This window comes from Ochotona princeps, chromosome 3, assembly GCF_030435755.1.
Source record: "Ochotona princeps isolate mOchPri1 chromosome 3, mOchPri1.hap1, whole genome shotgun sequence".
NCBI lineage: Eukaryota > Metazoa > Chordata > Mammalia > Lagomorpha > Ochotonidae > Ochotona > Ochotona princeps.
In genome coordinates, this window is record NC_080834.1 from 92,399,044 (window position 1) to 92,422,659 (window position 23,616).

Below are 23,616 nucleotides of genomic sequence, written 5' to 3' on the forward strand. Positions count from 1 at the left end.
GCAGTGTCGGGCACCAAAGAACAGAAGGGAGATGCTGAGATGCTAAGATTGTGAATCTGCATGACAATAGCAGTGGGAGCTTCTGGGCTTGGTATGAGGGAGAGGGGTGAGTATCCAGGAAGGAAGAAGACTATGCAGCCTCCTTTAGAGAAAATAGGAAATAAGGCTCACTTAAAGGTATCTGGAGGGACTGGAAGGAAGTGAGGATCCAGTCCCCCCATGCATCCCTCAGCGTCCTGATGTGGACCAACCTGCTGGGAGGCCAGGGCAGGACTCCCTGCACGGCCTCAGTCTCAGGGCTGGGGTAACATGTAGCATGGCTAACCAGCCCCAAAGCTGATGTGTATACATCAGTACATGCAGGCCTCATTCTTTCCCTGTGGCCATTCAGGGACCACAAAAACCTCAGGCAAAAAACAAACACGAAGAAACTCCTGCTCCCCCTTACTCCCAAGACCCTACCTTTACCGCTGAACCAGGACCCAGGCCACCAGCAGCTTGGGTGGAGTGAGGGTCTTTCTGTCTTTGGGGTGTGGTTCTGGGAGGGTTCCCTCCCCAACATCACTGCAGATGTGTTGAATGTCTCATGTCCCACTAATCAGACTATCTTGATGGAACATTCTCCAGCTGAGCCACTTTTTCCATTCTTTAGTCTCAGTTCAAACAGGGAACATTCCAAAACCTTGATGATTCTGTTTCCCAAAACAGACCTTTCTTCCCAATACTGGGTTCCCCTGCTCCTCTCCTCCCTTCCCCTCATCTCCCCTATCGTCTCACTCCATTCCTCTCTTTCCTTTTCCTTTCTTTTTATCTTTCATGGGAAGGTGGCCATTTGTGGGGTTGTCACTGCTTTGCTTTAGCACCTTTAGGGTGGACATGCAAGACTCCAGGCCCACATCACTTACAACTCCTATGGTGTCCAGGCTGTCCGTTGAGCCAGATGGAATGCCTAGCCTTTGGGAGAGGAAGCTCAGAGGATTGTTTCCTGTGGGAATCAACTCTATGGTTTTGCTTTTCTCACTGTAGACCTTTTCATTGGTCCAGGTGAGAAGGCCTTGACCGAAAGGGGACCTTCAGCATTTTTGTCTTCAGTGAGATGACCACTTGTTGTGGAGTCAGTTGAGTTTTCCAGAGTGCTTGCCCAGCTGCCCAGATCTGAGGTAGATTTGAACATCAGGATGTTTCGGAGGCTGTGGGGTTCAGAGGGGAGGGAGTTCTGTTGACTGTCCATGGAGCCCAGAAGAGGGAGGGAGCTTGCTCCTGGGTAGGGAAGCCTGAGTCAGACCCATGGGCAGTTTTGGGGACTCTGGGCTCTTAAGAGCCATTTTGAGGATTATCTTGCACTTGCCATTGGTTACAGTGGCCTGGGTTACCATGACTGCCTATGAGGGGAGTGGGGATTTCAACTTCATTTTTGATTCAAAGGCAAAAGCCAGGAAGACCACTGCAGTCCACTCAGCCAGCTCCTCTCCCTGATCTCATGGTGTTTGACAGTTTGAAATCCAAAAGGAAGCTAGCATTGTGAAAGTGTTCTCTGTGTGTAGTCTGTCATGGGAAAAAAGGAAGTGATCACCAAGCCTGGCCATTGTCCCTTGTACTGAATGAATTCACTTTTAGCAAGAGAACCCAAAGGGAGCTGCTAAAAGACCATGGTGGTCTTGGTGCAGGCTCCTCTGTGCATCTTATTCTGATGGCTCTCTCGCTCCTGGGATCCTCGTTGGTCACTGATGGGCGTTAAATGTATGCATGCTGGGAAGCGTTAGACCATCTCACCCTTCGGCCTTCTTTTTCTTTTCCTCCTTCCTAGACTGTGATTCCATCTCCTAAATGGAAAATTTCCATTCCAGAGTTTACAGTGGGAATTCTCTTCCAATATGAGATGCCTTGCAGATAGTCTGGGGCCCTGATTCAGACCCGTTAATCCCAGGAAGGCTCAGGCCTTTACACTTGTTTTGGCCTTTTAAGTTTCACACTGGTTCCCTTCAAGGGTGGGGGTATGGAGGGTGGGGCCTGAGTCACTCCCAAATCGCCCCTTTCCGGGGGACCTGGATGGAGATCCACTGGATTCTGGGACCCATGCGACACCTGTTTGCAGTTCATGCAAACCCTGGCCCCAGCAGAGAGAGACTTGAGTTCCTCTGGGTGCTGGAAACGACCTGGCCTCTTGAGATCCCCAGAACCTGGCCTTCTGGCTGTAGGCAAAGTGGATGGAAGCCAAGTTCTCGGAGAATCCAAGAGTAGACCAATCCCATCCTCAACCCCGAGGGTTCAGTAGGAGACACACAGAGCAGAACAAGGTCATGGACTTAGTGTCACCAGACCCTAACTTCCTTCTAGCTTTGCCACTAGCCATGTGAGCTGTAACATTTCTTTTTTGAGTTTCTGTTTCTTGATTTGTAAATGAAGGTTTATAAATGGAGATTTTTTTTAGAAAAGGAAAGCGATGTGGTGCCTGAATGTGATATGAGCTCTAGGGATATCATTAACTTTCCTTCTTTCTCTATAGATTCTGGAATCCTATCCTTAGTGAACACTTAAGAACTAGGAACATTATAAGGTTTTCAGTCAATATTTTGAGGTTAAAGGAGTTGCTTTGGCAGCCCCACCCTTAAGGTTTGCATTCTGACCTTGTATGGGAAGGTAGCTGTGATTATCTGAAAGCTGTCTGAAAAAGCAGATTTTACCTTAAAAGCATTAAAAATCGGAAATCTTTCATTTTTAAGAATTTCCTTTCTCTCTCCAAGGCCTTTCTATTAAATTTTGTCTCTTGATAGTGAAAGTAGACCTGACCTTGGCGTGTGGCTGGATTTACAGGGGAGGAATCAGAAGCCCAAGCAGGATGACTTCCGGTCTGCTGAGTTGTTGGTGAGCTGAGGGCAGTGGGAAGAACACACTGTGCTCATCTGGGACCTGACCCTGCAGCCCTGAAATGACAGCCTTGAACTGAGGGGAGGATGGTTTGAGATGAGGGACCTTTGGGATGAGGAGTCCATATCCCAGTCCTTTGGACAGTGAAAGCTACTGCTACTGCTTTCTGCAGAAGAACAGATTGTTTTTCTTAGGTACTGGTGTCAGTGATGGTCAGCCTTAATTGAACTGAATTGTACTAGATGCTCACCACTGTGCCCCATGCACTGTGTGTTTCCTCCTAATCTGCACAGCCATTGGGTGAGGTGGGAAGGCCATGACTGAAGTCTCCCTATCCTACAGGTGAGAAATTCCAGTGCCCTTGACTGCATACCTGGTTAAGGACTGGTGCAATAATTGGGAAACGTGGTGACTATGAACCCAAAGCCTTGAATTGACATGCTAATCAACCAATTCGCCCTTCACAGTGATTGGCATGAGGCAAGGACTCCACAAGAGGCAATCAACAATCATGTTGATCTAGAAGTGACCTGGAAGTTGGGGAGGGGTTTGTTTATTGAGATAGAAAATCTGTCCATTGGCATAAATTTCATTGAAGATCTTGGGGAACTGGATCTCAAGGAAAATATGGAAGTTTGTAGGAACTAATCTTGGAATTCAGCCAGGGAGCAGAATCACTGTCTGCGATGTGTTAGACAATGTGCGCACATCTGCGACTTGCATTTCTCTGTGCAGTATAGTGGTTAGGGGTAAGAAAGAACCACACTGATTCACACTCTAGCTCTTCCAAATGCCACCTGTGGGCATGGAACCCCAGAGCAATGACTCCTTCCCTGAGAAATGAAAGTGATCCTAACAGACCTGTCTGAATGGTTATCATGTTAGTAAGGTGTATAGGAAGTCCTTAGGACAGTGCCTGGCACATAGTGAACATTAATCACTCCCACTATTTCATCAAAAATTTATGTTAGTTATTTGAAAGGCAGAGTTACAGAGGGAGAGAGATAGAGAGTTAGAGAGAGGGGAGAGAGAGAGAGAGAGAGAGAGAGCAAGCTAGCATCAAAATAGCTACAACAGCCAGGGCTGGGCTGGACTGAAACTAGGAACAGGGACTTCCAGGTGGATGCAGGGACTGAAGCACTTGGCCATCTTCTGCCGCTTTCCCAGACACATCATCAGGGAGCTGGATCACATGTGAAGAGTCAGGACTTGAACTGAAACCTGTGTGCGATGCTGGCATTGTAGGTGGCAGTGTTGCCCTCTTTATCACAGCACCCAACAAGCACTGTTTTTGTCATTTATCATCTTCATCTTTTCTCCTTAACCCCTTGCTATATTCCTTAGAGAATTTTTAATGAAATAACAACATTTAAAATCAAGCTAAAGGAAACTGAAAGCCCGGGCCACTGTAAATTAAGCTCCTGGAAAAGGACACAAAGTCATACACAGTGTTTGAAGATGCTCCTCAGCCTGCCAAGCGGCACGGAAGGGGACATTTCTGCTGCCAGTGTCACTGGGATGAAGGGGACAAATCAGGCCACATGAGAAGCAAAGCTTTCACGAGCACTGACTTTTCAGTGGCACCTGGCCTACAGGTGGGAGTGACATGTGCTAGGCTCTGCCCACGGCTTTCTCCCTGGCATTCTCCACCCTTAAGTACTTATCTACACTAACTTCCTTGAAATCAGTTGGGCACTTTTTTGTAAGGATTATTTATTTGAAAGGCATAGTTACAGAGTGAGAGAGATCTTCCATTTGTTGACTCACTTCCCAAATGGCCACAGTGGCCAGGGCTGGGCTAGGCTGAAGCCAGGAGCATGGAATTTCATCTGGGTCTCCCATGTGTGTGGCAGGAGCCCAAGGACTTGAAGCATCTTCTGCTGGCTTCCCAAGCACATTAGCAGCGGGGAGCTGGATCAGATATGGAACAGCTAGGACTTGAACTTACGCTCTTATGAGATGCCAATATAGCAGGTGGTGACTTAAAGTACTATAACACAACACTGGCCCTCACTTGGGCATTTTGTATTTTGGCTTCTGGTCAATCCTCATGAGCCATTAGGAATGAACTTGTGTCACTTTTTTTATATCTGGAAGCCTTAGCTGGCTTTAGTCTTGAGGACCTCCAATGAGCAAAGCCCTGTGATGGGGGTAAGGCTCCTACGGTTGCTTCTAGAAACAGGCTGTGCCACTCCCTCCAAGCAGATATCTGGCTTGAACCCCAATGCAGGGGTGGGAGAGTGGCAGATGCCCTTCCACCGTGCATCGCTGCACGGAGCTTTGTGGCCTGTGAGGCTAGTCACGTTTGCAGGGACACTTGCTATTCTGACTAATGCCATCTGACACTCGGAGGGCCAGCCCTTATCTGTTTGTGGATTTCCAAGGTTCTCCAGAGCCAGGAAGAGGAGAGCAGGTCCCATGGAAAAAAATGGGGGAGGGGAGGAAATTTTTCAGAAGGGGTCGATAAAGCAGACAGTGACAGGAAACAGTTCTGGAACCAGGATGGCAACAACCATGGAAGCAAGTGTGGGGCTGGGCACGTCAAGAGCTGACTCACCCCCACACCTCTGTGGTGCCCCCTCCTTCTCAGCCCTGGCCAGCCCGGTCTCCAAGAGGGCAGTGTGCTCTGCAGGATCCCAGGGGGCTGTCAGTATCCATCCTTATCCCGGCCTCAGTGTCCACAAGATCAGGGGTGAGACATGGTATGTACATTCAGGCCAGTACACCCCACACCTGCAGCATAGTGTTCTACCCATCTTCTTCCACGGCAAGGTCAGATGCTTGGTGCTACTCAGAGTCCTCCTGCTCCCTCACCAGGGCCTCAGTCCCCCACCTTGACTCTGCCCTGTCCTGTCCGCACTGTGGGACCCTGATTGGAGCCTGCTTGTACTGGGGGTGGACAGGCTGGGAGGGTCAGGGGGTGGTGCAGGCTGAGCTGTGCAGAGCATGGAGCACAGAGCAGGCATTCTCAGTGGCCCTCACACCAGTTGCACAGCACAGAATGTGGGGCTCCTGGGACCCAGGCCTCGCTAGGACACATTTTCAATCGATGCCCTATCTTGACTCCTACAAGCGGAATTTGTGCTTCCCTTCATGGTAGGGAGGAGCATTTCCTTCTGGAGAGGATTGCATTCCAATTCCTATCGTTGTCCCAGTGAGATCGATTATGAACTGGGAACCACCATCTCCCTGCATTCTGTTTTAAAAATTTATTTATTTAAAAGTCTGAGTTAGAGAAAGGTAGTATAAGGTCTTCCACCCACTGGTTTACTCCCCAAACGACCGCAACAGCTAGGGCTGGTACAGGCTGATTATGAACTGGGAACCACCATCTCCCTGCATTCTGTTTTAAAAATTTATTTATTTAAAAGTCTGAGTTAGAGAAAGGTAGTATAAGGTCTTCCACCCACTGGTTTACTCCCCAAACGACCGCAACAGCTAGGATGTTGGCATTTCAGGCAGCAGCTTGACCTGGTGTGCTGTGATGCTGGCCCGACCTTGGGATTTGTGTATCATCATCCTCTCCACTGTGCACATGCTCATGAAACACACACACACACCTGCACACACACAGAGCTCTCTGTTGTTTACTGATCCCTTGGCTAGGCTGCAGCTTTAAAGAGGATGTGATGGGAAACCACTGCTTGAACTACATTCTGTCCTGGTCCTGGGCTGTTGATCACTGCAGCCTTCAGCAGATGTGAGGGAGCTGTTGGATCAGGTCAGAGGGTTTCAGGGTCAGAAAGACTCTGAAGTGCAGTCCCATCAGTGGGTCTGGGATCTCTCCCAGGGCATCCTCAGGGAGCCAGTGAGCCCAGGGCTGGCTGTTAGCACTCCTGGTGACCTGGAGCTGCTGTCCCAGAAACCATGTCCTTCCTCTGCAGATGCGTCCTCCAAGCCAGAAGGCCTTTCTTACATTGTCCCAGCCCTGTTGTCACCAAAGGTGCCAGTTCCTACACAGACTCCATGGATAAGCCCTCCTCCTTGCTTCTTAAAGTTTATTTTAAAGATTTATTTTCTTTATTTGAAAGGAAGAGTTAGAGAGCAAGAAATTGTCCATCTGTTGATTCACTCACACAAATGGTCATAATAGCCAGGCTGAACCAGGAGCTTGAAACTCTTATTTGGGTCTCCCCTGTGGGCAAGGACCCCAGCACTTGGGCCATCATCTGCTCCTTTCCCAGGCACATTAGCAGGGAACTGGATCAGAAGCATGGCATCTGGGATGCTAGTGCTGTAAGTGGTAGCTTAACTTGCTAAGCTACAATGCTGGTCTTGTCTCGGCTGCTGCTTTTCAGAAATTCCAGGGAACTCTCAGCAGGGGACACAGCTTGGGTTTTCCCACTGGAAGTCTCTTGAAGGTGATTCACTCCGCATGTACCTGCTTTGAGTGGACATGGTCTGGGAGATCCCTGTTCTCCCTGCAGTGTAGGGTCTGAGGTGACTGCAGAGCTTCAGGGGCAGGCTCCGTGAGAGGGCGGACACCAGATAGAGCCCCGAGGCAGCTGCTCTCCCAGGGACCCCATACAGGATTTGGATTGAATGTTGACACTACATCATGGGGCCTGCTTTCCCCAGGACCTGTCCTCTCCCACTCTCTGAAAGGAAGAGCAGAGCTTGGACAGACACAGGGGTTGGAGTAGGAGGGTTTCCTGATTGCCACTAGCCTGGCTAACACAAAGCTGATTTAGGTGAAGCTGATACATGGGAACATACATGGTCTTCAATTTTTAAAAGAATTATTAAAAAGGCACTCGTTTCACTGCCTGTTGTGTTCCAAAGTCACCAGGGACACCTTTGCACTGCCTGCTGTGTTCCCTGTGCCACCGGTGTCTGGCTGTTGGAGACGGAGGGAGCCGGGTGTAGCGTCCAAGAGTGCACCTGCTGATGCTTGGCCTGTGGCCCCATGGCCTGTGGGAGAACCCAGGAGGGCCAGCGCTTCCATCCTTGTTGGGGAGAACAGGCTGACTGCCTTCTGATCTCTGCTGCTGAGGACCAGTGGGAGTCCCTCCATGGTGGAGTGGCAGGTGGAGAAAGCACCTGCTTTCTCTAGGGAGATGCCGTCCCGAGGGATGCCCTGGGAGCCTGTGCTGTTAATCAGTGCAAATGCAATCCAGTGAGTCAAACATAGTCTCCTGCCTATGAGGAGGCACCAAGTGTGGTATGCTCTGCCCAGTTCCTCCCAAATGAATACAGTATTTGACATACAATGCTGCCCCTGGGGTGTGCACTGCCAGAACTGGCTGTGGGATGTTAGGACCAGACAATATGTGATGAGAACTCCATGAGCCATGCCAGCCTCCTGGCACCTCCAGCAAATCACAGCAGCTACTCTGGTCTCTGCCCTCAGGAACACTGTCTGCTGGGTCAGAGGGGCATGTTTAGCTCTCTGAAACCCCTGAGTGCCCCTCCAGCTTTTCCATCCTAGAGTTGGGATCCCAGGCTCCCTCCTATGTCCCTGAATTGGCTAGCACAAGTTTCTCCTTCTGTAATATCAAGTGCTGGTTTCTGTCTGTCTTTCAGGGTTTATGGTGAGCTGAAGTATGTGCCTCCCAGGTTCATATGAGTGTGATGGTGTTTGAAGATGGGACTAATGGGAGGGGGCAGTTAGGGTTAAACAAGGCATAGCGGTTGCATCTGATGGGATTAAAGTCCTTGTCAAAGAGGAAGAGAGACCAGTGTGGTCACCCTCCCAGCCTGGAGCACGGCAAAGGGGTCGTGTAAGGACACCACGAGAGGCAGCTGTCTCCAAGCTAGGGAGAGAGCCTTCATCAGAAAGCAGGCACCATGCATTTGGACTTATGGTCTGCAGAGTTGTGCCCATGCCTGTGACCCCTTCTGTGATGTGGTGTTAGAAGCAGCAGCTTGAGCTGATGAAGACAAGACCCACTGAATCATATCCTCCTCTCATCTCCACCGTCTCCTTCTCAGCAGCTCCCAGCTCCAACTCTTCCTCTCGGGACCTCACCGGCCACTTCCTGTTGGCATCATGTCATTCAAGCAGTTTGGGGGTGAGTCGCCATGTCTGCCAACTGCTAGCATGAATCAGTGCCAGGTGGTGTGTGTTTGTTCAGCTAGTACACACACATACATGCGTGTATGTACATGTACACACACATACACATGTGCACAGAGTTGGCTGGCAGGCTGCGTGGAACCCTCTAACAGCTGTGTTGTATGATCTCTGCTCTTCCTAATCCCTTACCCTGGCCATTTCTGGATACTGGTGTGAGGTAGGGAGTGTGGAGCAAGAGGGCCCATAGAGCTATTTGTCCACCTCCATTGTCCTCCTGGTTGCCTCACGTGCAGCTCTTCTCAGCGCAGTTGGCAAGCATGGGTGAATGTTCTGGTAATATCACAAAGGAGAACTTGAGTCAGGACCAGAAGCAGAGCATGATGTAAAAGAGGAATTTGGAAATGAGAGAATATGTAGTTTAAAAATTTGAAAGGCAAAGACATAAGGAGAGCAGAGAGAGTGTGTGTGCGTTTCCATGTACTGGTTCACTTGCCAAATGCCCACAATGGCAGAGGCTGGGCTGGACAGAAAGCTGGGTGCCAGGATCTCAATCCAGGTCTTGTATGAGGTGGTAAGATCCAGTCACCTTGCCCCGTCCCTGCTGCTGCCTGTGGTGTGTGTTGGCAGGAAGCTGGAATCCGGAGTAGCCGGAGCTGAGGTTTGCACCTGGCAGCCCAGCGTGAGATGGAGACATCCCAGGTGGCATCTCAGCTGCTGTGGCAAACACATGGGCTAAGAGCGCATATTTCCCTGAGCTTTTCTGATGTTTTCTCTCCTTGAGGGGTAGCAGCCACCTCCTGTGTCTTTGGACCCCCGACCTTGCGTAAGTCCAGTTGTAGACCCGAAATTCAGGCTCTCCTCAATGTGAGTTTGTTTCCTCAGTGTGAGAACTCTGGTCCATGTCTCCAGGTGAGCATCTTCACCCTTGGGAACACAGTCCAGAGAGCCAGGATGCCAAGGGATTCGTCAAATTGCGCACCAGGACACCTGAAGAAGGGTGGAGGCATAGGCAGGCACCACAGCTCGGGTGGAGGTATTGCTCAGCCTGGGGTTACCCCATTTTGCAGCTTGCAGCCCCTCACTGCAGCAGGTGCCAACTGGCCCTCTTGCCTTTTGCTTGTGCTCCTGTTCCAGAAGCGCTTTTCTTGAGCATGCCAGATGCATTCTCTGAGTGTTCACTGGTGATCCCTTTTTCCTTCTCTTCCTCTTGATCTTTGTATTTCTCCTTTTCATAGTTCAAGTTACACTAAAATCATTGGTGTTTGAAAAGCTCTGATCCATTCATGACCCTCCTCAGCTATCCCTCACAATGCCACACTCTGTCCCATCATTCCTTTTATCTTCTCCTGAACTCTTCCTGCCATCAGGGGTCATCTCAGCTGCCCTGTGAATTACAGGAAAGGAGGGTCCTTTCCCATCTTTTCCCTGCTTTATCTGCAGTGGACAGAACAGCTTCTGGGTACAAGCGAGGGGTGTAATGGGTATTGTCACTGGTGGAAGGAATGCAAAGACCATGGTTGTGAACAGGAAAGGCCTCTTGGGATGGGGCAGTAGCTCCTGTGAAGTCCTCAGAGGGTGTGGCATGTGCCCCCACACTCATCCAGTTCCCAGCTCCCTGGGGCATTGCTTTCCCTCCCCAGCAAAATGCTCCACTTAGCAGCATCTCATTTGTGTTCTTATTACCATCACCTCAAGCTGCAGATGGAAGTTCTAGAGGGCCATGCCAGGGTTTTCTTTAGGAAAGGCGAAAGGCTGTGTCTTTGAGCAGAGAGCCTCAACTCTGCCCGAGCTTGAAGTACTTCAGACAGACTTTGTTCATGGGCGAGGGATTCAAGTTAACAATCATCTTAACTACACTCTAGCCATGGATGGAATGGCAAGCTTGAGGACAGAGCAGAGCTTCAGCTGGATTCACAGAAAAGGCGTAGTCCTTTCTCTGTGTGTGTTCAGTGTAAGCGTGACCACACAGCCAGCCATACCTGGCTTTGGGACTGAGATTCTTTGCAGAGACTGTGAACACTGTTCACCTGACTCTTCCAGAAATTATATTGCCCAAACTCTGGGCCCGGATGTTTGGCGCTCATGACTGCAGTCAGGTCTCTAATGACTGTCTTGATGTTGGCCTGGAACATTCCTAAAGCAAGTTGGCCTGCGCTAACTTTTCAGGGACCAGACTTTAAACCAGTCTATGCGGCGGGGGGAGAAGAGAAGGAACAGGCTGTGGCATCCTTGATTCATCAGAAAGTCCAGGAATAAAGAACGCTGCCTGCCAAGTCAGGTTAACACATTGTTTGCTTCCTAGGAATGCCAAGTGTTCTCTTTGTACAGGCGTGTGAGGAATTAAGCCACAAGAAAGGCCAAGCCGCATTTCTGAATCCACCCAAAGCAATGAAACTGGAAGTTTGCGTTTATGGTTGGAAAGTGGCTGTGTAAAAATAGCCCTGACTGACTCAACACATCTGCCTGTCCAGGCTGTGGGTGCTGGAAAGCATATGGACTCTGGCGACAGAGCTGGACTTGGCGGTCTTGGCCTGCTCTCCTTCAGACAGGCTGGGGCTGCTAGGAGAATGCAAGCCTGTGTGTGTATTCCCTACCCAGGGCTGCCGCTCACCCATCACATTTGCCACAATGATATTTTATTACATTTTCTTCTTGTCTCATACATATGGGCAGATCTGTATCATTACCTAAATGAATGTGTTAATATGGGATATACTGACAACATTATGTAACTTCAAGTATTTATTTCTGTGATTACAAAAGTATGTGTAGTAGTAATGATCGCAGTACTTAGGAAACTTGAAGAGTAAAGACGAAGTTTAAATAAGTCCTAATTCCAGCCTGGGGTGACGGTGTGTGGTCTGCTCTCCAAAGGTGACAGCCTCATGAGCAGTGTCCCCTGGGAGACTCCCATCTGTGTAGCTGCCTATCCCTGAGCAGCACTGCCCTTGTGACTTGTTCTCAATCAACAGGATGCAGTAGACATGATGCTGTGTGGCTTCCGAGGCTGGGTCACGAGAAGCTTTGCAGTTTTGGCTTGGGTCTCTTGGAACAGTTGCTCTTGGCACACTCCCTCGTGGAACCCAGCTGCCATGCTGGGCTAAGGCACAGCCCCAGCAGTCTCAGCTGAGCTCCCAGCCAACAGCCAGCATCCGTGCCAGGGCTTTGCGTAGTCACCCTGGATGCCCAGCCTGGCCAGATCTTTCCACTAAGCCTCGATAACTCCAAAACCTCAGGAACAATGCTGCTTTGTTACTGTGAGCTGGGAAACCTTGGGGTGGTTTGTTACACAGCAGTAGATGAGCTGGCACTGAATGTGGGTCAACATAGAGGTCAGCCCCTGTACAGAGGAAGGCTGGAGCCAGTTGGCCAGCCCTGCGTTCCTGCTGTGTCACTCACTAGCTCCTTGATCTCAGACAGGTTTTGGCCTCTAGGAACCTTATTCCTAGTTGGCGTCACTGGCATGATTCTTCTATTGGCTGGCTCCACTGGCTCAGCACCACAGCAGCCCTGCCCAACACCTGCTGGGTGACAGGCGAGAAAGGCAACCACCTTGAGAGCCATAAACAGACTGGGATTGCAGCAGCAGTGACCCTACTGCATGTATATTTTCCAAATAGGAAGGCTGTCAGTTATTTTCAAGCTTCTTCATTTAGCCTGGAGCTTGCTGCCCACTAGGGGCTTGTGAACCACTAGGCTGGACACAGATGAGGTGTATGCAGGGGAGGATGTCTGTGTGCCCAACAGGGATCTTTGCAGCTCTGAGAACCACAAGAGGGGATGAGGCAAGGGGAGAGGCCCTCTTCTGCTCAGAATTGCATAAACAAAGGACAGGGAGGAGTCTCAGAAGCCCCATGTTTGTCCTTGTGGTTTGAGACAGCTGATGCTCTAAGTGGCTTGCCCACGGTAGGTCATAGCGGCAAAGCTAGGTCTGCAGCCTGGGCTGTAATGGCGTTCTGTGCTTTTCTGAATTCCTTTCCTGAGTTCACATTCACCAAATAAAGTGGAGTCTGTTGTGCTACTTGTCCACAGAAATAAATAGGGGGATGAGAAGGTGGCCTGGTGCTGCATTATAGAAGTACCCTTTGGGGCTGGTGTTGTAATGTAGCAGTGAGCCACTTGTCCCTAAGGCCGGCATCTCACATAAGTGCCAGTTCCAGTCCTAGCTGCTTTTTATTTCAGATAGCTTTCTTACCAATGTGCTTGGGAAGGCAGCAGAAGATGTTTGAAATCCTCATACCCTGACATTCGTGTGGGAGACTCAGATGGAGTTTCCGGTTCCTGGCTTCTGTGTGGCCCAGACCTGGCTGTTATAGTCATTTGAAGAGTGAATCAGGAGATGGAAGATCTCTTTGTCTCTGCTCTTTCTGTCACTTTGTCTTTCAAATAAATAAATCATAAATAAATCTTGTAAAAAAAAAAAAGAAGTGCCTTTGCTATGCAATTATTCATCATGTCTTTATTGATGTAACAGTGGATACAGACTTTCTAGCCTGCGCTGCTGGACAGTTTCCAAGATACTCATTGCCACCTCAAGTGCTTGTGGCAGGTGTCGTGGCTGTGACACAGCCTCCTTTCCAGATTCCCTGCATGCCAGCCTCAGGGAGGGAAGAATTTGCTCAGCACAACCTGCCATCAGTGAGGACTCCCAGAAGCTCATCTCATGGTAGAATGCCAACCAAAAAATGTGGAAGGCGGGCAGGCATTGGAAGGTTAACCTTTGGTATCCTAAACCAGAAACATCAGTGACTGCTGAAGCAAGCAGGTGGAAATAGTGTTGGCAGACTCTCAAAGTCATCCCTTCAGTATGTTATTATTGCAGACAGAAAAGTAGTGACCCAAGTTATCATCACCAGAAATGGGACAAGCCAGCATGATGTGCTCCTGGATGGGGTGCAGGGAGAACCCAGTGTCACCTGGGTAACGTTCCTCACAAGGCTTCATCACCTACATCTACTCCTAAGGAAACATTAGGAAGACCCAAACCAAGGGATGTGCTGAATAGTTGGCCCTTGCTCCTCAAATGGCCTCAGACAGCAAGGAAAGATCAAAGAAGTATTTCAGATCTAAGCGATGGGGCAACTGTATGCCATCCCGGACTGGAAAGTGTGTGTATGTTTTCTCATTAATTTCAGAAACAGAGAATTCCTGTCTGCTGGTTCACTTCTGAGATGCCCAGAATGTCCAAGGTTCAGCCAGTAGGAAATGAGGATCCAGGAACATCCATCTCCCGTGTGGATGACAGGGAACCAGCTGCACGAGCCGTTCCTTCTCTCCTACGGTCTGCAGGTCTGCCTAGGCCAGAAGCTGGAGTCAGAAAGTGGAACCTGGTGTCAGAGATGGGACACGGGTGTCTTAACTGGCATCTTAACTAAATGCCCACTGCCAGAAGTTATGTTGTAATTTTTGGAGAACTGACAACTTTTGAATGGGATTGTGGATTAAGTCATGTTAAGGTATTAGTATTAATTTCCTGACTTTGATATTGTGAAAGAATGACTTTGTTTCTCAGTGGGTGTGTACTGAAGTATTTAGGAGTTCAAATGTTTTTTTTTTTCTTTCTGACTTTCAGCTGCAATGGTTGCATGTTGTGATTAATTAAAATTAAAAATAAAATTTTATTTAGTTACAATAAAATAAATTAGTGAAATGACAAAGGAAATTAATTGATTTGGGCTTAAGTGCAGTTTGTGGAGCAGAATCTTTTCAACTGTGTGGTGTGTTGTGGGGAAAGTTATAAGAGGAGTTTCTTGGTGTAAAGAAAGGGAGGCTTGTGTTTTGAATGAAAATTGGGGTCTGGATTACCAGACTAGGAACCAGGGGTCATTTTTTAAGGATATATTTATTTTAAAAACCAGTATTATAGAAAAAGAGATTCTGTCCATGAATTGATTCATATCCCAGGTGACCACAATGACCAGCACAGGGCTAAGTCAAACCCAGGAGCCAGGAGGTTCTTCCCCATCTCCCACATGCCCGCAAGGACACAGGCACTTGGCCCATGCTTTTTCCAGGCCATTGGTACAAAGCTGGATTGGAGGCAGAGCAGTCAGGACACAAACCCTTGTAAGATGCTGGCTTTACATACTATAATACCATGCCAGCTCCAGATGTCATTAGCAGACTTGTGATTAGAGGGGTAAAGAGAAGGAGGCACTGAGACTTCAACTTGGGCTGTATCCTCAAGATGAGGAAGCTGTAAAGTGGGAATGGCAGGTTGTCTTACAATGTGTTGAATTAGCCAGCCTCATAGTAGGGCTGCAAAGCATGAGGTAGGTGCTAGAGGGCAGGAGTGCTTCAGGATGGATGAGTCTCATGGGCAGAGCAACCTGGAACAGGTAAGGTCTGAGCAAAGGTCTGGAGGGGGAGCCAAGAGCAGTTCCAAGTCAGCTGGGGGACTCAGCATGGAAGATGGAGTGGGGTGAGGGTCCAGAGACACAGACCTGTTTGCTCTTCGCTGTGATTCACTGTGCAACCTTAGGGAAACTTAGTGTCTTGAAACGGCCATGGTGGTTTTTCAGGTTAAGCCGCTGCCTGAAATACCAATTTGTGTCCCAGCTACTCCACTTCCGATCCAGCTCCCTGCTGATGTGCCTGAGAATGCACTGGGAGACGGCTGAAGTGCTTGGGTACTTGCACACATGTAGAAGACCTGGATGAAGTTCCTGGCTGCTGGTTTGGGCCTAGTCCAGGCCTGGCAGTTGAGATCATCTGGGGACTAAATCAATGGATGAGTGATTTCTCTCCTTCTGTGTAACTCTGCCTTTAAAATAAATAGACAGATAAATAAGCAAAGCAAATTTCATCGCTTAGGACCTCTATTTCTTTATCTCTCAATGGGATAGGTCTTTACTTGGCCTTCCACCCACTTCACAGATAACATGGCCAGTTGCTGCCTTGTATTCTCTCTTTTTCGTTTGCACTTGAATCCCATTTATTTGGGGATAGCATTATGCCAATGAAAATGAGGCATTTCACAGCTACTCTTGCAGCTAGCTGTAAACATTTGGCTCATTTTGGCCTACCGAGCTATGAGACGAAGTGTTTAAAGCTTGTCAGGAAGGAGGCCTAGAGGATCTGCTTTGTTCCAGAGAGTGAGATGTGGAATATCCTTTTTCTACCCTCTTTTCTAAGACCAGATCTAGGATGGCTGAGTGGGAAGGGAGAGTTTGAACCTTTAATAACTTCCTAGAGCAACTGTGCCATCCATGGATGGCTCAGTTAACGGTATTAAAACACTTATTTTTTATCTTAAAGGCAGATTTACAGAGAGAAGGAGAGACAGAAAGGGGAAGATCTTCCATCCACTGGTTCACTCCCCAAATGGCTGCCATGGGCAGAACTGAGATGATCAGAAGCCAGGAGTCAGGAGCTTCTTCCCAGTCTCTCACATGGGTGAAGGTTCCCAAGGACTTGGCCACATCCTCTGCTCTTCTCTCAGGCCATAATCAGGGAGCTGGATTGAAGTGGAGCAGCCAGGAAGCAAACCAGCCCCTATATGGGATACTGGCACTTGAAGATGGAAGATTAGCCTATTAAGCCACAGTGCCATCACCAGTTACGGTCTTGTGTGTGTGTTCGGTCCACCATTCCTCTAACTATTCTGTTACATGTGGTTGAATCCACTCAACAGGACGTACTCCCTCAGGTCCGCACACAGGCGTAACTGAACTAAAGGACAGAGAAGAGTTTCATGAGCTGGGTATGCACTTTGAGTATCATGACATACTGTACAAGTATAAAGAGTTAGTCGTGTTACTGCACTGTCACAGGGGTAAACCAAAGGGGCGGGGCTTGATGGACAGGCCCTGACAAGTTGGCTGGGACCCAGGACAGGAGGATGCCAGCAGCAGGACAAGACCTTTGAGACTTTTTTGAACTCTACACTGAATTCATCAGCATGGTCCTGTCCCAAATGGGAAGGAGAAATTCATCGTTGGCAGACAGAAAAGGGACATCTCTGGCAGATCCCAGAAGGATTTAAGTCACAGAAAGGCCAACAGGGAGCATGGGCATTTAAGCCGTAGAAAAGGGAGGTTTTCAGATGTCGTGTTCCATTCCCCCAGCGGACTAGACTTCCCAGCTAAGAACATTGCATAGCTGCCAGTGGAGTTGGTGGGAAAGCAAGACTGGGGTTCTGCGCTCACTGGAATGTCACCAGAGCTTCCCTGCAAAATTCAAAATTAACCCTGCCCTGTCCTGAGATGCATGACTCAGAAGGAGCCACGCACAGACAGGCGCCTCAGGTGATGCTGTCGCTGAAACAAACCTGCGTCTTTCCAGAATCATTTGCTTTGTCCCCAGAACAGAAGCTGAGCATGACAAACAACATTAGGGCTGAGTCATCGCCAGCTCTCAGCTTTCTGTGAAGCAGGGCCCTGTAACCGATGGATAGTCCTGCCTGTGCTCATTAGTTTCACCCTCCTAGCCCCAAAAACCTTTCACCAGAGCTGCTAACAGGTTGCATAAATCACTCCCAAGCCCCATTTCCTTTTCCTCCCTCCCCTCCCCCTCAGCAGGGGCCTGCTGCTAATGTGGAAAATACAGATTAGCAGGTGTTGAGAGGCAGGGACTTCCGGGCCGGACAGAGTGCACAGAGCTACATCCTGTACCCCACCCCACCCCCATCCTCACCAGGGCCCACTGTGGGTCCCCTCTCTGCCAGGCCCGTGACCTTGGTTCTGTCCTCAACTTCTGTGTTTCCCCCATTGTTGAATACAGGCAGTATTACTGGCTGATGAAATGACCACGTGAGGCGCTTCAGATAATAAAATTAAAAGTTTATTTTGTGCAAATGAATTAGATACATACAATCTGTTCATAGTATACATTACCAGCGAACTTTCTGAAGATGCCTCATGTGTGTGGGTTTCAATTTTTTGCACAGAAATTCATTGATCTTTTAGTTCATTCTCCATGAACTTTTTGAAGTTCCTTGTATGTGTTAGCTAAATGTTACTTTCGATTTGCTGTGGTGGTATTAAACCCCCTATTCCAGAAGTTTCTCTGTTGATCACTGCTCACTACAAGGGAATCCCACAGGCTTGCTGCTGCTCAGGGAGGAGATGCGATGGCCGTGGGCCGTGTGGGAGTCCCCCCAATGTCCACAGGAGTCCACAGTCAACAGAGATTGGCTGGAGCCATGTGTTCTTTCACCGTGATGTAGACACGTTTCTGGTTTTGCAAGATAATGGTGTTTAAAACGGGGACCCCGAGATTGGTGGAAGGCTTTCCTCTGGAGCTTGTAAGAGCCGGATCCATCCATTGGGGATGTATGGCTGCAAGTGCGTTCTGGCTGAGCCACAGTGTGGAGCAGCTCAAACTCTCTGGGCCCTGGAAGCCTCATGTGAGAGTGGAAGGTATAGGCACCCACCTGGCAAAGCAGTGATTCAGGGCCCTCAGCCTGTGCCTGGTCCTCAGCCAGCTGGAGGAATCCCAGGCATCTGGGCCCAAGGCCTTGGCTCCATCCACCCAATTCCTTGCAAGCAGCCCTTCCCCTATCCAGTCGGCTGCCCTGTAGCTGCGCCTGCCGCTGCTGAGAGAAGAGAGAGGGTGCCGTGAGGGTCACAGCCAGGCCCTGCTGGGAAGCAACCCAAGTTTCCTTGTGGATGTAAGTGCCACCACAGTCAGTTCTAACCGCAATGCCCTCAGGGACGTGGCCCAGATCTGTTGCAGGCAGGGTGGGGGGTGCCCACTGTGTGGTACAGCTGGCCAATGAGACAGACCATTGCAGTGTGGCTCATGGTCCCACAGCAACCAGCCTCTGTAAGCCTGGGGTCATCTCTCACTTGGTGAAGTCACCACTCTTTTTAAATGCCCTGGGGCTCCTATAGATCATGGGGAGGTGGGGTGCTGCCAAGCCACGATAGAAAAGCACCAGGACAGGATAAGCCCCTCGTCATTCAGAGTGGGTAGTAAGGAGGCGAGTCATGATAGAAGCAAGCTGCTTGCAGGTACATGGTCACAGGGCTGAGTACCCATCACTCTCCCCTCTGCAGAGCCCTCTTGTGACTAGTGGAGAGCTTGTTTGGTGGTCTCTGGCAAGAAGCCCCCTGATGGACCATAAATGTTTACCCATGGTGAGCACTGAAGTGATTTCAAAGCCAAAGGGAAGCGCGGGCCCATTGAACCTGTTGCCCCTCCTCCGAGCAGCTGGTGTTGTTTCTCGGCTGGCGGGCTCTGCGCCCACTTGTGCGTGCCTTTTCATCCTGTGCCCGTTGCTCTGGTTGCATGCTCTTTTGTGTATGTGTGGTGAGAGGGGTCTGCCAGGCATTGTTTCTAGGGTTGGGGGAAGGAAGAGGAAAGCAGTCGTCTGATTTTTTTCTTGGGACCTTTCTTCTCCTGCTGCTGTTCATTTCTAGGTGTCCTGGGTTACCCACTCGGGCTGTAATTCCATCCCTGGTCAGGGCACAGGTCTTGTAGCTGGCTTCATGGGATGCTGGTGACAATGACTTGTCCCAAGCTAGTGTCAGCAGCAGGGGTGCAGATATGGGACTCTCCCAGCTGGAGCCCGGGCTGTGAGTGGGTTCTTTGTGGTGCACAAATACCAGCCTTGCTGCCCAGCGTGGCCAAGAGTTGGGGAGTCATGGCCCAGCAGCAAGTGTCGCATTCCTCAGCCTGAAGGGCCAGGAACTTTGGATGAACGCTGCCCAGGGCCATGGTGTTGGCCATGGCAGTGAGGTCTTGCAGGCTTTTGACAATGCATCCTGAGCAGCACTTTCTGCCTTGTCCTTCATTTTCTCACTGGCTACAGCCAAGTGGCTGCATTTCTTTAACTTGAAACCGTTCTGTGCTCCCAGAACAGAGAATGAAAATATGAGGGTGAGCAGCCATGACCACTTGTGAAAATGGCACTGCTTTTTGTGTAAAGATTTATTTTTTGAAAGGCAGAGTGACAGAGAGATAAGGGAGAAATGCACACACACACACACACACACACACACACACACACAATCTTCCATCCATTGATCCACTCCTCAAATGTCTACGACAGCCACAGCTGGACCAGGCCAAAGCCAAGACCCCAGAACCTCCATCCTGCTCTCCTACACGGATCAGGGAACTGAACTCCAACCCAGGCACTGATTTGAGATGTGGGCGTCCCTTGGAGCAGTGACCTGATTCAGGGCCACCAGGACTTGGCCCATCCTCTGCTGCTTTTCTCAGGTACATTAACAGGGAACTGAATTGGAAGTGGAACAGTCAGGACTTCAATCTTTCAGATATGGAATGGTGGCATTGCAAGCAGTGGTTTAACTTGCTGCACCACTACAGCAACCTGATACCAATTTTATTATTTCTTTTTTCACTCTACTTCCCCCAGATATAGTTCAAGTGGAAACATCCCTCAGACCAGAAAGCCCACCTAGACCTCTGCATCTCAACACGCTGGGTAAAGATGGACTCCATAGGCTCCTGTTTTGTGGCCCTAAGCATTCCACAGACTGTGGGTAGGGGTTCAAGTCCAGACTCCTGAGCCACCTTCTGCGTGCTAGGGGTAGCAGTTTTGCCATTCTCTAGCAGTCCAGGTGGGCCCACCCCATCTCCTCAAAAACCATCATCCTCCTTGGAACCCAGGGTGTGCACTCTGGCTGCTGAGCCATGCCATGGAGATGCTGGGAGCTCTCAGTCCTCCAGAAGGCCACAGCAGCACTGCCAGGCAGTTGAGCTCACTCCTGGGAGTTGCTCAGCACAAGGGGCGTTGCTCATACCCCTGCATCTGGGCAAGCATCACAGGCAGACCATCATAGCTCAGCTCTCGCTTCTGTGATTGCTGAGAGGAGCCCACCGGGAGATGTGCAAGCCAGAGGGGGCCTGCTTGGAAGGATTCCCCAAACACTTTATTGGAAATGAGTGGTTGTAGCTGGAAGAGGGGCAGGCTGGGGCACAGGGTAGCCCCTGGACACCTCCCTAATGTGGGTCTCATACCCAGGCATTGAACCTATACCTTCGCAGGAGACTAGTGGTCCTAACAGGTATGGCTAACACAACCCCAAGGACATTCTTGGAAGGATGTAGAGATGTATGTGCCTGTTAAGTTAGCATCCCTGCTGGATGCCAAGGTGAGCTTACAGGGGACAGGCTTTTCTTAGCCTTACTGCTATATGGACCATGACTCTCTCTCTCTCTCTCTCTTCCTCTGTCCTCTCTTGGTTCATATGGAGGCTTCCATTTGCAGGGGCCAGTGGGCAGCTTCCTGGAGCCAGAACCCCTTAGAGAGCTAGCGAGAGGGAGAGAGATGGCTGCATCTGTGTGGCCATTGATGATGTTGGGGGAGGGCCTTGCTAGACTTGTGAGGAGGAGCTCTCCCCCTCTTTCACAGCTTGGTCAGCCCCACAAAATTGCCATCGTGCATCCTGGCCAAATGTTCTTGTTCCTTGCCTTCCTTCTCTGTGGCACCTAGGATGATGTGATACTCCTCTGAGGAGCCCGCCCCTGATCCTGACCCACTAGGGTTCTGCCTTCCCTTGTGTAAGAACTGATCACTGAGCCCCTGGAGGCGGGGGGCAGGGATGCAGGAGGCAGACTACAAGCAGGAAGAGAAATGTCCGGGCAGGAATGGAGATGGTATGCTGTGGCATCCCGAGCCCCCTTGGTGATTTATCATGACTTCTTGGTAATCACAGCTTTTTGAGTGATTTCTTTGAAAGGAAGAGAGAGAGTGAGAGAGGGTATCTTCCATCCATTGATTCATTCCAATGTCAAATTCTCATGACATTTGGGGCTGGGCCAGGCCAAAGCCAAAGCTGGGAAACTTAATCCAAATCTCCTATCTGGGTAGCAGGAATGCAAGTCCTCGAGCCACCACCTGCTTCCCTTCAGGTATACATTAGCAGGGAGCTGCAATGAGGAGTGGAGCTGGGACTCCAGCCCAGGCACCACGATTGGGATGTGGGCATCCCTTGGAGCAGTGACCTGCTCCTCACCACAAGCGTCTGCCCCACAGCACGACTTTATGTTACTGGCTTGCCCTGTGTCATTCTGTATGGTATGGTTAATGTCACTTTTATGTGCAGTCATGAGAATGGTCATTTTGCCTGAGCGGTCCAGTGGGGGTGGAGAGGGCCTGCGTGAAGCCAGGCTGGGCCACATTCACAGGGTAGACCCTCTTTCTAATGCCTCTCCCCTGTGGGGACCCGGCACAGTTACCAACGAGAAGTTTCTCATCTGTAATTCAGCTTCTTTGTTATTGTTGTTGTTCCTAGAGAAGTTCTGCAGAATGTCAACTGATAGGTTGTCTCTGCATCACACGGGAAAATAGAACCCGGAACAAATGAATCAGGGATTTTTCTCGAACTGTAAGCCATGATTTCTTCATCGGCTGATTTAGACATTCCTGAGCCTTGACCAAATGCCAGAGCCTGTGCTGAAAGGGGGAGGAGGAGTGGGGAGAACCCAGGATGGGAAGGACACGCTGCCCCTGCCCTCAGGAACGCAGCAAGGCCCTGCTGTCTGGCAGGCAGGAGAACATGGCCAAGGGGCAGCCCCTGTGTGCTGCACCTCTCCAAACCTGCCCACCAGCTGCCTCCTCCATGAAGTCTTCCTTGACTGCCCCAATCCCTCACTTGGACTCTAGACAGCTATAGCTCGTGGTGGTCTGGAACGTCCATTTCCCACATCGTCACATCCTCAGCCTCACAGTGGGGCTGGGGGCGGTGGCATTGTATCAGAGCCTTGTGATCTCTCCCTTTCTTGGGGTCTTGTTCCTTTTCCATCTGACCCCTGGCACCCCAGCTTTGAGGCTCACGTGACCCGTCTTCCACCACATGCTCCAGTGTGAGCCTCTTCACTGATGTTAGTCATCTGCCATTCTCCTTGAAGGCAGGATCCCCGCCAGCCTGGCATCTGGCACTCTTGGCAGGTAGCTCACTAAGGCTTGGCCAGAGGAAGGGTGAGGGAGTGGCCTGAGCCTGTGCTTCCCTCCTGCTCTCATCCTGAGTCACCTGGAAGCAAGGAAAGCAAGCAGCTGTGTGTGCCAGCTAATTGTGAGACTGAAAAATTAATGCACGTACTGTCAGTGAGACAGGGGGCTTCCACACTTGGCGGCGCCTCAGCTCTCCAGCCGTGCCTGCCCGGGTGAGCTGTGGTCTATATCCGGGTGTGCACAATGTACTGGCAAGGACCTCTGATGCTAACATTTTGCACCTCACTCTTGTGGGCCGTTTACTAACCCTGGGCTGTAGAAGGGAAATAAATGCCTGGATGCTTCAAGGTTTATAGGGGTGTCCACATCTCATGCCATCCCAATCAGAACCTTTCCAGATTGAAAAGGGGTACCATGGAGGCTCATACTCCAGCTACAGGCCCTATACGGGACACATGGGTACCTCGTTTTATATGGAATGCCATGTGCACTGCTGGAGGAAAGGACCTGGCAGTTGCTGGGGAATGCTTTGGGGCAATGGGGTTGCAGACCATGGAAGGACCCTTGTTTGCAATGATGATGGCAGCATTTGGCGATGACAGTGGTGCTCTGGGGCCCTTTCCATAAAAGCTGAAGCGCACACTGTGTCTGTGTGTGTGTCTTATTGTTGTCTTTTTCTTCCTTCTAGAGATCCTGCGGATCATTCAGCTGGATCTAGACTTGAAGTATAAGACCAACATCCGAGAGCTATTTGAGGAGTTCGACAACTTCCTGCCCGGTGCAGTCATTGGCATAGCCAGAGAGATGCAGCCAGTGTACAGGTACATAATGGCCGTGGGGGTGACTGCGCGTCCTTCCACCCAGTCAC

General features: G+C 50.1%; 1 protein-coding gene across 3 annotated transcripts in view; it reads left to right on the top strand.

Moving 5' to 3' along the window:
* XXYLT1 (xyloside xylosyltransferase 1) overlaps positions 1 to 23,616 on the top strand; it is a 156,159-nt gene that overhangs the window by 58,905 nt on the left and 73,638 nt on the right. For all 3 annotated transcript variants that reach the window (XR_009245175.1, XM_058662094.1, XM_004577804.2), the window contains exon 3: positions 23,437 to 23,569. Coding sequence is in view for 2 of the 3 variants with exons in the window: in XM_058662094.1 (XP_058518077.1) it covers positions 23,437 to 23,569 (133 nt within the window). In the remaining variant the exon portion in view is untranslated. The remainder of the gene's footprint in view (positions 1 to 23,436; positions 23,570 to 23,616) is intronic.